The sequence below is a fragment of the Hippoglossus hippoglossus genome, chromosome 3 (assembly GCF_009819705.1).
Source record: "Hippoglossus hippoglossus isolate fHipHip1 chromosome 3, fHipHip1.pri, whole genome shotgun sequence".
Taxonomy (NCBI): Eukaryota; Metazoa; Chordata; class Actinopteri; order Pleuronectiformes; family Pleuronectidae; genus Hippoglossus; species Hippoglossus hippoglossus.
The window spans coordinates 1,405,065-1,423,014 of record NC_047153.1 but is presented as its reverse complement, the minus strand read 5'-3'; the positions used below and the strand labels follow the sequence as shown (position 1 = coordinate 1,423,014).

Below are 17,950 nucleotides of genomic sequence, written 5' to 3'. Positions count from 1 at the left end.
ACGATTTTATTCTTTAACTCTTAATCTTTGAGTAATTTCCTCTTTCAATCGAATCGTTAAATCTGTGATTTTAGTTAAGATTGAATTTCTCAAAAATCTCAGACGTCTTCAAACTGCTCGTTGTGTCTGAGATGAAAATCTAATTTTCAGTTCATGTCGTTTATGGAAAAAAAACAAATGGTAAAGTGTCACATCTGAGGAACTGGAACCAGGAAACGTTTGGAGCTTTTGTTCGTAAGAATCAATCGATTATTAAAACAGTTGCTGCTAATCAACTAAAGGCTCAACGTTAAATATTGAAGATATAGAGTTTGAAAGTTTCTGAACTGAGATGCATCACGAACTTTGTACTCGAGACACAGGAGGTGAAACAAAACGGCGAGCTAAATCTAGTGCTAGCGCGTTATTGGTCGGTTACTTAAATTAGTTACATTTTAGCTAATTTCACGTAAACCTTGTGTCGCAGGGGGCGTGACCGAGCCTGTGCAGGACTAAACAACCGAAGTATGGCAACACAACTGGAAAACATGTCACAACTACACGTTTTGTACATACGGAACATTATTTAGTCTGTACAACAGAATAGATCATTCATTTACGTAGCGCCACTTCTCCGCTCATTTTCACACGTTCACCGCATGAACCCCTTTTTTACAGGAACGTAAAAAAATCCCGTCGTTCACACGGAAACTTTCAAAAGAATTACAATCCAGCCAGCGTTCACTCGTCCACACGTTCGTCCACCGCTTCCTGTTTTGTCATCTTGTGCAAGTCTTTACATCCCGCAGAGAAGTGTGTGTGTGGAGGAGCACGTACAGGATGTGTGTTGTTATGTACATGTGGGAGGAAGAGAAAAGGGGGGGTGGGGGTGAGGGGGGGGGATGTGTTCGTAGATTTGACAAACATCACTGTCTTAAGGCTTTTTTTTCTCTTTTCACGACTCTTCTGAGATGTGTCTGTTTGGTCTGCAGGGGGCGATGTGGAGTCTACTGAGGGGGGTGCGGGGGAGGGAGGAGCGGGGTGTCTTCTCTCTTCAGGGTCGGACTCTCTTGGCGGCGGCCGGTCTCGCCGAGGTTAATAGCTATTATGGATGATCCCTGGTGGCAGAGACAAGTCAATGTGAGGAGGACACACACCCACCGACAGACCCCCGAGGACACGAGAGAGGGGACGGACGAGAGGGACGACAAAGCTACATCTGCTACTTATTGTAAAATACTGATTTTAACTGAATGAGCCATTCCTGTTATACGGTAGAAAATTTATAGGCAAAAAGTAGATTTGTTTTTTTTTGTTTGTTTCCTGTCTAGCTAAAGGGGCGGAGTTAGCAGCGCTCCTCTGTCGCTCTCCTGTTTAACAACCCGACAACCGCTCGTCCTCTACATGCACCGCTAGCGCTCCTTAAGGTTGTTCCTGTGTCCTGTTGCCGGCGGCCGTCTTTGTTTTGTCTTTGCCGGGGGGGCATTTAGAGTCATTGGGCGGGGGCTGGTTGGGCTTGCTGCCGGGGGCATGCTTGGCGGGGGAGCTAGGCGTGGCGGGGGAGCCGGGGGGGTGCGACGCTTGGATGTTCTTCTCGTCTGAAAAAAGCTGTTTAATTACGTCAAAGAAGTTACTCAACGGGCTGCCTACACAGATGGGAAGAAAAGAGAAGGAAGAAGAAAAGAGAGAGAGAGAGAGAGAACAAACAACAGATGAGCAATGGGGTTAACATGAGGAGAGGAGGAGGAGGAGGTGGTGATGGAGGGATGAGGAGGAGGAGGAGGAGGAGGAGTGGAGCTGGAGAAAAGGAGACTCTAGCGAACAAGGAGGACACAGATCGAAACCTGTTTATTGTCCTGCACCAATGTTCTCAGTTATACTTGAAAGTCTCTGTTTCTCCTGCTGGACGGAGGAACCGCAGGAGCTCTGGAAGACGAGACTCACCGGACATCTGTAACAGATTAACTGAGCAACAGCGCCCCCTGCTGCCACATGTGGTGATTACTCTTATTAATCTGCATGAAGCTCTGACTGTTTGAACGGTTTTAGCTCCTGTCTCTTTAATAAAGAACTTTTAGCAGGAATATTAGATTTCATGCAAATAAGTTCCTCAATTAAAAGAAATCATTCTAGATTTAAATCTCTTCAATTTATTTGTATAGCACCAAATCCTAATATACATAATCTCAAGGCTCTTTACAAGAGTGAGGTTATTTAATCAGGCAGAATCCGACATGACGCCACCAACAGGCGACCAAGAAGCTGCCTGATTGTAAATACAATTACTAGAAAGAGACGAGAGGACGTAAACAAAAAATCTTCATCTGAGCCGAACACAAGCGGCTTGATAAAAAACGAGGCAAAAGAGTGTTTCTATGGATTATTGATCCAATTTGTATGAACGTCTTCCAAAGCGTCCGTTAACTCTCCGTCACGTCAACATCCATCATGACAACATCTGTTCAGACTCTTTGAAACGTGGACCAATCCAGACATGCAACAGCACAACAGCACAGTGCACGTGAACACACAGTCACAGTGCACGTGAACACACAGTCACAGGTTAGTGTCCCGTCGGCACTGAAACGTCCCCGTTAACGTGGAGACTCGTTAGAGACACTTACCATCATTCTTCTTCCACAACAGTGTGTGTGTGTGTGTGTGTGTGAGTGTGTGTGAGAGTGTGTGTGAGAGTGAGAGTGTGTGTGTGTGTGTGTGTGTGTCTGTGTGTGTGTGTGTGTTATTTAGCTTTAACCCAGTGTGAAGCGTCGTCATGCAGATTGTTACTGAGTCAGTCACTCAAACATTCACACGATCAAACATTAGTCATCTTATCAAGTCACTTGATCCAAGAGTGAAGCCAAAGAGCCTGGATCGCCCCCTGGTGGCTGGCTGCAGTATAGGTCGTAAACCTCCTCCATGTTAGCAGATGGGACATGGTAGACGTTAAATACATGTTTGTCAAAGATGGTTTCTGTCTTTTCAGTTCTTATCTCACTGATGTTTGTTGTTTCTGATCAGTTTGGTTTGAATTCGTTATTTGATGAAACGTCTTGATTGACAGCTGAGACAGATCATCTTTGAGAAAAATGTATTTTATTCCGATTTTTTTTTGTTTGGTCCTTGTCCCATCTGCTGACAAGGAGGAGGTGGTGGTTATGATCTATAGCCAGCCACAAATCAAACAATATTTAATAACAATAACAAACTGCGTATTTTAGTCATAATTGTTGACTTGTTAAGATGAACATATGTTTTTATTCAGCTCCCACACACGTGTTAGTGCAGACAGGGGGGGGGGTGTCGGTGATCGGCCTCCAGGATGTTGCCAGTGTGCGTGTTAAAAGCCAGAGTTATTGTGTTTTTTTGCCGGGAGCTCTCCGGCCGCTCTGGGTCGTCTTACCACGCTTGGAGGTTTTACTGGACAAAGACGCTGGGCGCTGAGAGGCATCTGAGAGCAGAGGACAGTGTCAGAGACATCGCCCGACGCAGCGAGGCCCAGCGCTTCGTCTACAGTCAGCTGACGTCCAACTCACACACTGAGCGCCTCCTCAGCTCCAGATCAACGGACCGCTCCAGACACGTGAATGTTCAGCATCACTCAGTTTCCTGTTTTTATGGTTAAATTGTAGCTGAGAGATTTGATTCTGTCGTCGTCTGATCTGACAGGTTCACGTCACAGAGAGCGAACAGCTGACAGGAAATGGAAAATGCACGTGAGACAGGAAATTGTCCCAATTTACAGACGTCCACCGACGATTGAATTCTGAAAAAGATTGTTTGAGAGTGAAGAGACATCACTCTGACATTTTTCTATGACCACGAGCAGACTGACCTGCAGACTCTTCTCCAGAGGATCAGCTGATCACGTTAGATCAGATCAATATCTTTTAAATCTGGAACAATCAGCTCATTTCACTGTGTCACAGGAATTAATATCAATCTTTAATCAATAATCCAGCTCATTTTATATTATGAATCTGTTCTGGTCCAGTAACAGCTGATCAATCACCAGGTCTGAACTGATCAGCTGCTTATTCCTCTGATTCTGTTAAAATGGAAAAAGACTGAGAAACTGGCTGAACGTTCACGTGTCAGTAAAATCCATCTGCCACTGTCTCACACACACACACACACACACACACACACACACACACACACACACACACACACACACACACACACACACACACACACACACACACCTATCGAACTGTTCGCTGTCTTTTCTCAAACATGAAGATTCTCTGGTTTTTAGGCCAAAAGCAACAAGATGAGAAAACAACCACATGTTCAGTGTCATCACTGTGACACACACACACACACACACACACACATACACACACACATAGACACACATACACACACACATAGACAGACAGACAGACAGACACACACACGGACAGAGCATGCTCAGTTTAGTGCATCAGGTCCACGAGCTGCAAACACACAACTGAGTGTGAACGGGCAGCTCATCAGAACCATCAACACACAGACACACACACACACACACACACACACACACACACACACAGAGAGTGTGGAGCCGGTGTGTTTGTGAGGTTCTAGGTTCGCTCCTCATTCAGCATGCGAGTCGTTCACTGCCTCCAGGTGGCGTTAGAGAGTAAAGCTGAGGATGGCAGGAAGCAGGGTGACGTGGAGAGGAAGAGGAGGAGAGAGAGAGAGCGACAGACAGAGAGGTAGAAGAGGAGAGAGAGCGAGAGACAGAGAGGAAGAGGAGGAGAGAGAGAGCGACAGACAGAGAGGTAGAAGAGGAGAGAGAGCGAGAGACAGAGAGGAAGAGGAGGAGAGAGAGAGCGACAGACAGAGAGGAAGAGGAGGAGAGAGAGAGAGAGAGAGAGAGCGACAGACAGAGAGGAAGAGGAGGAGAGAGAGAGCGACAGACAGAGAGGTAGAAGAGGAGAGAGAGAGCGACAGACAGAGAGGAGGAGGAGGAGAGGGAGACAGAGCGACAGACAGAGAGGAAGAGGAGGAGAGAGAGAGCGACAGACAGAGAGGAAGAGGAGGAGAGGGAGACAGAGCGACAGACAGAGAGGTAGAGGAGGAGAGAGAGAGAGAGAGAGAGCGACAGACAGAGAGGAAGAGGAGGAGAGGGAGACAGAGCGACAGACAGAGAGGTAGAGGAGGAGAGAGAGAGACAGAGCGACAGACAGAGAGGAGGAGGAGAGGGAGACAGAGAGGAGGAAGAGAGACAGACAGAGCGACAGACAGAGAGGTAGAGGAGGAGAGACAGACAGAGCGACAGACAGAGAGGAGGAAGAGAGGGAGACAGAGCGACAGACAGAGAGAAGGAAGAGAGGGAGACAGAGCGACAGACAGAACGACAGACAGAGAGGAGGAAGAGAGGGAGACAGAGCGACAGACAGAGAGGAGGAAGAGAGGGAGACAGAGCGACAGACAGAACGACAGACAGAGAGGAGGAAGAGAGGGAGACAGAGCGACAGACAGAGAGGAGGAGGAGAGGGAGACAGAGCGACAGACAGAGAGGAGGAGGAGAGGGAGACAGAGCGACAGACAGAGAAGTAGAGGAGGAGAGGGAGACAGAGCGACAGACAGAGAGGAGGAAGAGAGGGAGACAGAGCGACATGTGGTGGTGGATCCTGACAACAGATCCCATCTGAGGCGATGACTCGTATTTAATATTTTCTAAAAATCTCTCCCCATTAAAAAGTTTTTTAAATAACTCGGTGGTGAGAAGTTGAGGCGTCGTCAGTGTTTCCTGTTGTGAAGCAGAAAGCTGCTGACGTGTGATAAATTAAACAATCGTCACCATTTGTCTGAATATTAATATATATTTACATTATTTATTAACAAGCTATCAACTATAAATGTGGTTAAAACTGTTTCTATGACGACTGACGGCTGCTGAAGGTTCAATTTAAATCTGTTGTTTGAACTCAAATTCACATTCAAATATAAATTTAGTTAAATAATCAAAAGTCATAAATGTATTAAACAGTAACTAATAAAATCAACTTTATATTGAAACTTTCTAATGAGCTGTTTATACAATTTATTTTCACATTTACACCCTGGAAATTTATGTATTTTTCTTTAAAATATTTATGTATATGTATGTTTATGAGCCTAAAAGGGCTGAACACAGATTCATATACACTCCTTGCATCAGTTTAATATTTTATTAATCATCTTATTTTTAAATATTTTTGATATAATTTAATTTACACGTTTGAGTCTCTGTAAACATTTGTGTTTCTTTAAAAACATTTCGAATCATCTCATTTTTATTTATACATTAAAAGTTATATCTCAGATTTTTATTTTCGGTGTATTTGTTGATAAAATCCAAACTGTGTCCAGGTGTGTGTGTGTAGTTACTGTGCCTCACCACCAGGGGGAAGCATTATCAAGTAAATAACCACACAGCAACAGACACTGAAGATCACTCGTTCTTTTCTTACATGTTTTAAAGCTGCAGCGTCTCAGAATCATCAGAATCTGTGATTGTTTCAGACTCGCTGAGTCCGACAGGATGTGACGTTTCAACGCTAACGCACACAAACGCACTAATGTAACAGCTCCTCCACACACAGCTGTTGTGTACAGTTGTGTAAACATCCCTCAGCACTGTCGGCCTGTGTGTTTTCTGCTGAGTCAGCGCCGGGCGTTCTGCCCACGATAAACCACATTCTGATTTGCAGTAGTGATCATCCCTACAGCTGAGTGTGTGTCTGTGTGTGTGTGTGTGTGTGTGTGTGTCTGTCTGTGTGTGTGTGTGCACGCCATGGTATGTGGCAGGGTCATGCACGTGGAGATGCCGTGGCTAAAAGCAGAGCCGAGCGTAGCTGAGCAGGTCCGAGCCGTGGGCGTGGCCGTGAGGCAGTGCAGGGATGCCGGGGGGAGGAGGGAGGCTGTGAGGGCGTGGAGGGTCGGGGGGTGTAGGCGTGGCTGAGGGAGGGGGGAGGGGGGGGGGGGTGGGCTTCACCTACCGGATATTTGCGGCTGGACGCCCGGCTGGTCGTTAGAGCTGAGCAGCTGAGCCTGGATGGTCTCAACCACACGTTTAAAACGTCGACTGGGACCTGGACAGGAAACAACACAGCTTCAATATAAAACACAGTAACAAGTAACAGTACTGCTCTTAAAAGAATACTCGAAACACAGTAACAATACTCTGTCAGAAGTAAAAGTACTGCTCTTAAAAGAATACTCGAAACACAGTAACAATACTCTGTCAGAAGTAAAAGTACTGCTCATAAAAGAATACTCGAAACACAGTAACAATACTCTGTCAGAAGTAAAAGTACTGCTCATAAAAGAATACTAACTAACATCAGCAAAATGTAGATCAGCTGAGAAAGAAGAATTTCCTGTGAGAATCAATTTGAATATAATGATAAACTGTTTTTAAATCAACTCTCGAAACACTTTAATCAACTGACTTGATTCTTCTTCTTTGTTTGGTTTATTGGCGAGTTGCATACAATCAATCAATCAATCAACCAATCAATCAATCAATCAATCAATCAACCAATCAATCAATCAACCAATCAATCAATCAATCAATCAACCAATCAATCAATCAACCAATCAATCAATCAATCAATCAACCAAACTGAAAATCAATCTGTCGTCTCTGTGCTCTCTTCTACTTGATTGTATTTCTTCGTTTCCTTTGACTCTAAAATGATGAATTATTGGATCTGTTGTCTTTAGAGTTTGAATTCGTTGTTTTTCTGGTTTATTTGGTGAATAGCAGCGTCAGGGTGCATGACTGCCATCGACCGTGTTGGTGCACCAGAGGTACTGCAACACCAGGTCAGATTGTGTATTAGATCCTATTGTATTATATTATATTGTGTTTGTTGTCTCTGATGTTTTACATTATTATTTGTGATGCCTGATCGTTTCTTTTTATTTGTCCTGATTGTGAAACACATTGAAATGTCTGTAAATCTTTTAATTTTATTACATTTTATTTACAACAATGTGAAAGAGGAGATAGAGGAAGATAGATTTAGTAAATTAAAAAAACAGAAAGACTAACTGACAACACGCCCACGTCAGACGCGTCTACAAACCAATCAGAGTCAAGTATCGGTTGACTCCGCCCACGTAGGTGATGACGACAGGACGTACGTACGTCAGACTAAATTCTTTAGTCCCTAAATTACAACGTGGAACCAGAACTAACAGATCAGATGAAACATGGAACCAGAAGCTGGGTTCAGACGTGAGCAGGTCGGAGGGAAGGTTCGAACCTGAGAGCAGAGTGAAGGTGACGGAGTAGATGCCGATCTCCTTGGTGGCGCCGGAGTTCTCGGTGTAGGTGATGTCCACCTGGAACTTCACAGGCTTCTGGAAAACCGTGGGCCCGGCGCTGGACTTGTACTCCGCCCGAAAACTAGTCTGAGAGATGACGCTGTGGCTGAGACTCGGGATCTGAGGGAGACAAACAGATCCTGAATCAGTGAAGAGACGAGAACACGCGAAGTCACCACAGAGGGAAACACGGGGGAGGAGCTCACGGAGAGGAAGGCGTGGACGATGTCGGCCTTTATGGAGCTGAGGGGTTTGTCTCTGATGACGATGAAGATCTGCTCCTCTTTCTCCAGGTTGATGAAGTTACCGAACCAGGACTTCTTCGCCAGTCTGCGAGGATGAAGAGGAGAGACGATGAAGCACGAGTCACAACGAGCTGGTTCAGGTGTCCAGCAGCAGAACAGAGTGTGACGTCTTCTAATATTACTATTTTACTTTTTCAGAAAAAGTTTGAATATTAAAAACACACACATAAACAAATAAAATATAAAAATACTACATGTAGCTACAGTCATTCATACTGTCAGTGCCAAAGGTTATACACGTGATTATTATTATTATTGTGTGGCAACATCAAGAATGAAAATCATAAAATCCATGTTTCTCTAAACAGACTCACTCTGGAGAGGAGTCGGGGGTCAGACTGGACATGTCCTCCTGGGTGGGAACTGAGCAGAGGTCAAAGGTCACAGAGTTACACACTCTGAAGAAAGTGGTCGTCAACAGTTTGTTACAGATTCAAAAAAAACTTCATCCGTCGGCTCGTCCACTTCCTGTGATGTCACAGGAAGTGATGTCACAGGAAGTGGACCTGAGGATGATTCTCAGGCGAAGCGAGGCGACAACAGAGATGATTTGTATTTATGTGTTAGTGTGTGTTTTACTGTGTGTGTCACTGTATGTGGTGTCACTGTGTGTGTGTGTGTTACTGTGTGTGTGATACTGTGTGTGTGTCACTGTGTGTGTTACTGTGTGTGTTACTGTTTGTGATACTGTGTGTGTTACTGTGTGTGTGTGTCACTATGTGGGTTACTGTGTGTGTGTCATTGTGTGGGTTACTGTGTGTGTTACTGTGTTACCCCCCCCCCACTACCTTGCATTTTCCTGCGGTGGAAGCGCGGCGAGCCCAGGAAACTGTTCTTAATGGAGTTGAGGCGCGTCCTCCACGGCATGCCGCCGATGGAGGGGCTGGGCGGCGGCGTGGGGCTGGGCGTGCCGGCCGGGCTGTCCTTGGGCGTGTGCACCGGGGTGCCTTTGGGGGTGGGGAGAGGGCTCCCTCTTGGGGAGGGGTGAGGGGTCACCTGCGTGATGGGGACAGATTTGCCGTTGTGGTCAGGGTGGAGGTGGTGGCGGCGGAGGGGCGACATAGGAGGAACGGGGGAGAGGGAGAGGGGGATGGAGAGTTTTGGGGGCACGGTCAGGGGGGGGGTGGCGTCTCACCCGGGGGCTGTTGGGGATGCAGAGCGCCAGAGACTGGCAGGGAGTGGAGGGCTCAGATTTGGGGGTGGGGGGGGTCTGGACTGAGTTGGGGAGCGGGTTGGACCTGGTGGTCTGCAGGGGCTTCTCAGACACTTTGGGTTTGGCCGGGAGAGTCTGGGTGCGTGGGTGCATGAGGGGGGAGCCCATCTTTGGATGGTAGGAGTTGGGCGTGCGAGGCCCCACCCCGTTGAGGCGGACCTCAAGGGAGTGGGTGGGGCTGCAGTTGGGGGACTGACACAGGTCCGGGGACTGGGGCGGGATGAAAAACCGACGATTGGGCTGCGATTGGTCATGCACCCGTTTGACATGACAGCAGCGTCAGCCAATGAGAAAGCCAGAGGAACAGCACAGCCCAATAAAGAGTCATTCCCATAAAAAAAAACACAGCAGGAAAAACAAAGGAGGAGCGATTGGATGGGTTGAGAGGTGGAGCAGGCAGGAAGTGGTGAGAGTGCAAGAAAGAAAGAAAAACAGAACATGCCATTAGCACAGTGACCAGCCAATCAGGAGGCAGCAGTGGAACAGCAGGGATGCACCGCGTCTGAAACCGACGGAGACGCTCGACTTCGTTCATTATGAAACTGATTCAACAGGTTTTAATCTGGAGGGAAAGTTTGTGAAACTTTGACGAAAGAGCCAGAAAACAAGAAGTTGAATTATTTACACTTTAACTCAGTTTGTTCATGAAGATATAAAACTAATAGGAATAACTAATAAATGTACAATTTTCTGTGTTGACTTAAAATCAAATTGGAAATATAAATAAAATATGTTTTCTATTGTTAACAATCCAGATACCGATACAAAATCTCTCTCTCTCTCTCTCTCTCTCTCTCCCTCTCTCTCTCTCTCTCTCTCTCTCTCTCTCTCTCTCTGTCTCTCTCTCTCTCTCTCCCTCTCTCTCTCTCTCTCTCTCTCTCTCTCTCTCTCTCTCTCTGTCTCTCTCTCTCTCTCTCTCTCTCTCTCTCCCTCTCTCTCTCTCTCTCTCTCTCTCTCTCTGTCTCTCTCTCTCTCTCTCTCTCCCTCTCTCTCTCTCTCTCTCTCTATATATATATATTCTTTTTTATAAAGAACTATAAATAAAACAAAAACGCAAAGATATAAAACTTTAAATAGTAAAAATATCTTTCTTCATATTTTTATCATCCAATCGATAAATTGATCAGATTCTGATTATTAATAACTTAAATAAGATATATACAATAAATTATTAATTATGTCTGAGTTTAATCTAGTTTACTTTGTAACGATCAGGACACACACACACACACACACACAGACACACACACACACTGTGCGACACGTCGGTGCATCCCTTATTCACCAGCGAGTGAACCAGCTACAAAGCTAACAATATTAGCTTCACCCTCCACCTGGGAAAGCGGCCAGAGAGCATGCACGATGCTGGTGCACTGGTGCTGGTGCACGATGCTGGTGCACGATGCCGTGGAATGAATGAGCAGTGAAGCAGCGACCTCTTTCATGACGAGAGGCGACGCCGTCATGTGACGTCAGTGATCAGGAAAAGTTTGAGTTTCACAAACTTATCGAACACATTCTTGTTTTCTGTGAGATCACGATACGAGATTCAGCCAAGAACAAGTCAGACAAAGATTCGTCTTTAACAACACGTCTAAACTATTTATGGAAACAATATTGTTTCATGTTTTTTTTTATAAAAACACTGTTACACCTCTACACTGTGTTTTTTCATGTTGTAAATATCGTTGTGTTGTTGATGTGTTGTTCTTCCTCTCATGTGGAGCTCGCTGAGGTTTCTACCTTTTCTCCTGTAAAACGTTTCTTTAAACTTTGTTTTGTGAACGTAGTTTGACTTGATCTCTTTGACCCATTTGGTGCAGAGGAACTGCCTCGGCAGGTTTATCGTTCGAGTTTGTGCGACACAAAACTTCACAAACACAAACCTCACGAGCATGAAAGAAGATTTACAGTTTGTGTAGTTTGATGAATCGGATTTTTGAAAATGTTCTTGCATGAGGCCTGAAGACTTTTCATCAACAGTTCATCATGAAACAGGATTTAAAATCAGACAGGCAGAGATTCACTGAGAATAAAACCAGGAAAAGAAACTTTGTGTGTAAACGGAGGAGCTCAGCGTTCGCGCTGCAGCGGCTGCAGCTTGATTTGCACCATCGACCTTTCTGCTTCGTCGCTGCAGCAGCGGTGATGGATCACTTCCTCCTCTAACCTGCCGCTGCACAGGAACCTGTTCTGTGTGGACATTAAATCACCGGATCTCATCTCCGGTTCGGAGTTTGGCCTCCGACGGACCCGGTCTCACTTCATCTGAAAGCCGCGTGACGTACGGCGGCGCCCGACTGAACGGCCGTGACCTTGAGGCTGACGGTTCCTGATTCTCTCCGTGAACATTCATATTGTCATGAAGTAAGTAATGACGCTTTACTTCATTATACAGGCACTAGTTTAAGCTGAGTGTTCCTAATAAACTGGTAACTGGGTGTATAGTGTATAAATAGTGTTTTACTGTGAAAACGTCCGGTGCTATTTCATTTCTTTCTTTCTTGCAATATTACAACCTAATTCTTGAAATCCCAGTTTTTTCTTCCCTTTCACTTTCCCTAATACTCGATTGTTATTTCAGTCCTCTTTGTTTTATAAAACCTACAGCGATGAAATACAGAACGAGACTTATGTAATAAATCTATAGGTGTGAGAAGTTTTTAATTTAAAGTCCTGAGAGACGGACAAACTCACGGTTTTGTCCTTTAATGAGATTCGTTCACAGTAAATGTAAAACAACCTTTTCATGACGCGATGGTTAACTCTCTCTCTGACTGTCCGTCACACGGCTGCTGATGAAGAGTGTGTATGAGCTGCTGATGAGGCTGAGGTGACGGATTCTGATGTGAGCGTGGAAACATACCAGCCAGTGAGGTGCATTGTGGGAAACCCATCAGTGCGTGGGCGGGACGGACACTTACCCGGGGACTGCTGAGAGGACTGGTGGACAGGCCGGAGGACGCTCCGCTGATCGACCGCGATCTACACACACACAAACACACACAGATCAATATCCACGGGCTGACCAGCGATTTATAAACACACACACTCTGCTCTGCACGACAACACGCGGACACACAACATGTACACACACATAAAAACCTGGTTGATCTGAACTGAAAAGTGAGAACACTCTTGTGTTTTTGCAGATTTCACACTTTTCACTCCATCATCATCCTGCTGCTTTTACAAAACTTCTGTTTGTCACTCGACGGCTGAAACATCCTCATGTGAAAAACACACTTCTATGAAAAGATTGTGTTAAATTGTGTTAAATTCATCAGCACAGTTTCTCTTTTCTTCTCCTCGTGAGCTTTTTCATTTTTCATTTACGTGTCATTAACTTTCATATCTCGCTCCTCTTTGTCTGTTTCGAAATGTCGCCTCTTTCTGCATCAATCCACACACACACACACACACACACACACACACACACACACTCACACACACACACTACAGGCCTGCCGACGTCTTTGTAGACTTTAGGATTTAATTGCCCATAGACAATTTGGTTTTGTTGTAAGTGAAAAATGAAAACAGTAAATCATACTTAAACATGCTTGACGACACACACACGCGCACACACACACGCGCACACACGCGCGCACACACACACACACACACACACACACACACACACACACACACACACACACACCGTTATTGTCATGAGACCCTTCTCTTCTTTTCCATCTGTTCTCCTCCCAAATAAGATAAAATAAAATAAACTTTACTGATCAATAAACTTTTTACAGCATCAGATATTATGTAAATATTCTCAGTATTTTTATTTTATTCATTTATTCATTTGTATTTTTATTCTTTCACATAAAGTCTTGTCGACCTCCTCCTGACGATCCGCTGCTGTAACAAGGACCAATGAGGTGTCTCTTCTCTTATTGTGGTGATGATGTCATACGGCTGTACTGTATCCACGGTTGAACCGATAACGAGGAAGTGGATTAATGACGGCGTCGCACACTTCAGAGACGACGCTCCAATTAACACACAACTCGTTAGCTGTGACACGTCCTGTCCACGATCAGGAAGCTGCTGCCGGCTCGTCTTTGAAATCCCCAAATGAATTCTGGGCTTATCAGTGTAAATGTGTGTTGAAGAGGGAGAATGCCACACTTCACTTTACCCCCCCCCCCCCCCCCCCCCCCCCCCCCCTGGATGACGAGGGAGATAAAAGGCCGTTCAGTGGCAGTGGAAGGTTTTTATTTTACATCTCGTCTTTGTCCTGCATCAGCAATTAATTTATGTTAATCAGCGTCCAGGACGAAGATCCAGACCGAGAAAGGTCGGTCGAAAAACAAGTCTAAGTACACACATACACACACACACACACACACACACACACACACACACACACACACACACACACGTGTCCTTCGTTTCTCTGAAGGACACATCCTGGTGTTTTATGTCCAGACGACATTTTGTCTCAACTATTAACAAATATCTGCATATGAAGGCAGATCGATTAAAGAACAGAGTCATGTGTTCCGCCTCTTTCTCTCTCCACACAGACCGAAGCTGCTCAAACGTGATTGGTCAAACTAGAGACGAACCAGAAGCTTCCTCGTCTACAGATTCAGTTTCTTCACATGAAGAAGAATCTGTTTGTAGAGTTTTACTAACGGTCGTTTTGTTTAAACCAGAAGGGACCACATTTGGAGAAGCGAGGGGTGGAGCCTGACTGAGAGCTAGAGGACACGCCCACCTACACCTGCCACCTGCTCCTGTTGGACGGTACTATCTGTCAATCACACTGCGGTATCCCCCCCCAACACATCTGGTCCTTTATGGTCTGTTTGACTCTAAATGATCATAATTCACTAAATGAACATCAGCTGTTTGAAGAAGACTTGAAACTAGAGACTAAGACATGAACTCCTGAATGTTTACTGACGTTATAAAGTGAGAAGTCACTTTCTATAGACTTCTATAGAAACTACCAGAGGAGTCGCCCCCTGCTGGTCAGTACACAGAAGACGGGTTTCAAACTTCAGTTTTTATCGACAGTCTTTGCGGCCGAGGGAGACGTCAAACTGTTGATCCAGTTCCTCTCACAGTGGACACACAGATCCAGTCACTGGGTCTGAATGAAGCTGAACATCTGATTCTGATGATTCTTCAGCCGTGACACAGGTCAGACTCTGATCGGGTCAGAATCAGATTCTTCTGGATCTGATCAGGTGACAGGAATCAGACGCCTGCATCTTCACAGTTTGGTCACGGATTCATCCTGAATCTGAGACGGCTCTTCCCTCTCTGAAGACAAGTCAGTTGTCCCCGTAGATCAGCTGTTTGCAGCCTGGACGTCACATTTCTGCCTCATGAGTCACGTTCGTCTGACACTAAGAATCTAAACCATAGACGTTAAGAAACGTGCAGCGTCAAAGTTCAACACTAAAGATGCTAACATTACACCTAAGATCGGAAAGGACTCACACCTCCATCTCATTTCTACATTAGCAGGGAGATCGGCTGCATCAAACCAAGCGCTCCTTTCCGCCACATGATGACGGTGAAGACGGAACACGATCTGCCGCTGACACGTGCAGCTTCTAAACAGTTCGTGTTTCTAGTGTCACTGGTTTGTTGCTGTTACATTTTGTGTCGTCTGAGGAAATAAATAAATTAAAAAATGTCTCTCGAGTTTAATTATTAGACAGGACATGGTCACAATGACTGTAAATAACGACGGGCAACGTTAGAGTAAGAACCGAAACCTATGGATCGCCCCCTGGCTGCAGTATAGGTCATAAACCTCCTCCATGTTAGCAGATGGGACATGGACCAAACACAAAATCAAAGTAGACGTTCAGTGAATGTTTGTTAGTTCATGTTTCTGATCAGTTTGGTTTTAATTCGTTATTTGATGATATAAAAATGGAAATGGAGACGTGTCGTCCATCTTTATTTAGAGTCTATACCTCAGAAAAATGTTTGTGCTTTCCTGGTGCATGCTGGGAGTTTTTAAGATGAAATTGAGATTCTTCCTCCTTTTGTTCTTATACTTGTTTCATTTTTGTTAGAAGAGATGAAAATGTAAAGGACAGATTTCTGTTCGTTAAGAGTTAAATTCCAATAGAAAGAAGAAAGAAAACATGCTACATTGAAAAGTGAAAGACGAATGAAGAGTCAGAGTTGGTGCAGAAAACCAAAGTAAAGGATGGAAAGAAAGAGAGGGAGGAGATGGACGTGACTGTAAACAAAGTGAGGGATGAAGACGGAGGGAGCAGACCAATACCTTTCCTCCTTGCTGCAGTTAGCGTTTGTGATATCCAAGCTTTTACTGAAAACAGATTTGCTAAAAAGGGGCAGACAGAAAATGAGGAGACAGACAGAGAGGCAGTCACGTCAGGGGAATCCTCATACCCAGCATGCAACAGTCAAAACAAAAAACAAACCTTAGCTTGTAACAAATTCACCACGAAACAAAAAAATCAATCACCACGGAAACAAAGAGCCACAAAGAAACCTGAAACATGCACAGGAACACGAAGCAGGAGGGGAGTGCGTTCATGGGTCATGCTCCAGTCAGTGGGACGTTGGACACGCTCGCTCGCTCGCTCGCTGCAGAGAGAAACGTGTTCACGCGTCTCATGTTCAGTTTAATCAGCGAAGAGAAAAACCCTCGGAGACGAGACAACAGCAGCTGAACTGTGACAAACACAAAACCAGGTCCCGTCTGCCGGAGCAGAAACAGGTCGAGGTGGAGAGAAGGTTTGATCCTCAGAGGTTTTACAATCTAGAGACTGAAGATAGAAGATGTGCAGGAAGTTGGCGTGAAACATGTTTTCTTTTTTTTTTAACATAACGTCACAATTTCTAATGATAAAGAGTAAAACTGATCCAAGGAAACAGGAAAAAGATCCGTCACTCCTTCACAAAGCCGAGCAGTTGAGTGGCATCGTGCGTCTGAGCCGGATTCAAACTGAACTGTGGCATCAGAGACGTCCTTCACACGTGGCCCCGGACACTTCTGTGTGGCCCCGTGCGTCCACCGCCCAACGTATCCCAGGATGCATTCTGCTGCGAAAACGATTCACTCCCCTCAAAAACGATTTTCTGCTGTTCAGTCAATGTGCAGCGAAGCTCTCGACACATTTCAGTCTCCAGAAGCAGCTGCAGAGTGAGCGCTCTTCACCTTCGTTTAATGTCAGATACGACGTGTTTGATTGGCTGAGCTTCTCTAAACTCACGGTTTACGCAACACAAGCAAAACAACACAACAGAACCACAACATCAGCCCATTGAAAGTGAATGAGCAGCTTTTCTGTCGAAGCCTCTGACGCATAAACTGTGAGTAAAGATGGACGACGTGACAGCTCCCAAAACTGAAGCCAAATCGCCTGGATCGCCCCCTGGCTGCAGCAGAGGTCATACATACTCACCTCCTCCATGTTAGCAGATGGGACATGAACCGAACTAGACGTTAAATAAATGTTTGTCAGAGATGGTTTGATGATGTTCATGTTTCTGATCAGTTTGGTTTTAATTCGTTATCAGAGGATATGAAAAGGGGCTGAGACGTCCTGATTGACAGCTGACACTCACTCCAGGATCACTGCTGCTTCGAGGACGAGGAGACGAGTCGTCCATCTTTATATACAGTGTATGAGATACATTCAAAAGTTGATTTTATGTATAAATTTCGAACTCAGACAGAAGAAACAATAAGAAAATGATCTTCTGTCATGATTCTTTATTATTTGACAGCAGCTCATGTTCTGTATTTTCTTTATAATTAACTGAGACGTTAATGTCGTCCAAACGATCGGATTCAGGCCAAAGGCTCGACACAGTTTCTCCCTTTGTATCGACTCATTTAAAGTGACGTCACCTTTTATCTCACGACCTAAACCTTTGTTCTTTTATTCATTTGAACGATGACTTTTCATGATGATCATGATCCTCACATCATAATGTTCAGCTGCTCTACTTTAACCCCAGTCCTAAATACTTATCTTTAGAAGTTTATATTCTGTAAATACACTTTATAAATGATCTTTTAAAAGGGACTGAAAAAAACTTTCATGATTCATACAAACATCTTTTCCCATGAACTTCAGTGAAAATGGCCAAAAGAGAAGAATCATTATTTGTGGTTCGGTGTCACAAAGGAACAGATGAT

The 17,950-nt window shown here is 44.9% G+C and overlaps 1 protein-coding gene across 5 annotated transcripts in view; it reads right to left on the bottom strand.

The window, feature by feature from the left end:
- Nucleotides 1–594: 594 nt before the first annotated feature.
- Nucleotides 595–17,950, bottom strand: part of LOC117779401 (serine/threonine-protein kinase BRSK2-like) — an 80,598-nt gene continuing 63,242 nt past the window's right edge. The window contains exons 13-21 of one of the 5 annotated variants that reach the window (XM_034615576.1): nucleotides 16,064–16,123; nucleotides 12,726–12,786; nucleotides 9,377–9,584; nucleotides 8,903–8,951; nucleotides 8,490–8,613; nucleotides 8,223–8,403; nucleotides 6,951–7,043; nucleotides 3,383–3,430; nucleotides 595–1,625 (exon numbers count right to left, since the gene is read on the bottom strand). In XM_034615576.1, coding sequence (XP_034471467.1) covers nucleotides 1,402–1,625; nucleotides 3,383–3,430; nucleotides 6,951–7,043; nucleotides 8,223–8,403; nucleotides 8,490–8,613; nucleotides 8,903–8,951; nucleotides 9,377–9,584; nucleotides 12,726–12,786; nucleotides 16,064–16,123 — 1,048 coding nt within the window. In that variant the 3' untranslated portion in view covers nucleotides 595–1,401. The other 4 variants (XM_034615583.1, XM_034615602.1, XM_034615592.1 and 1 more) reach the window with 4 other exon arrangements.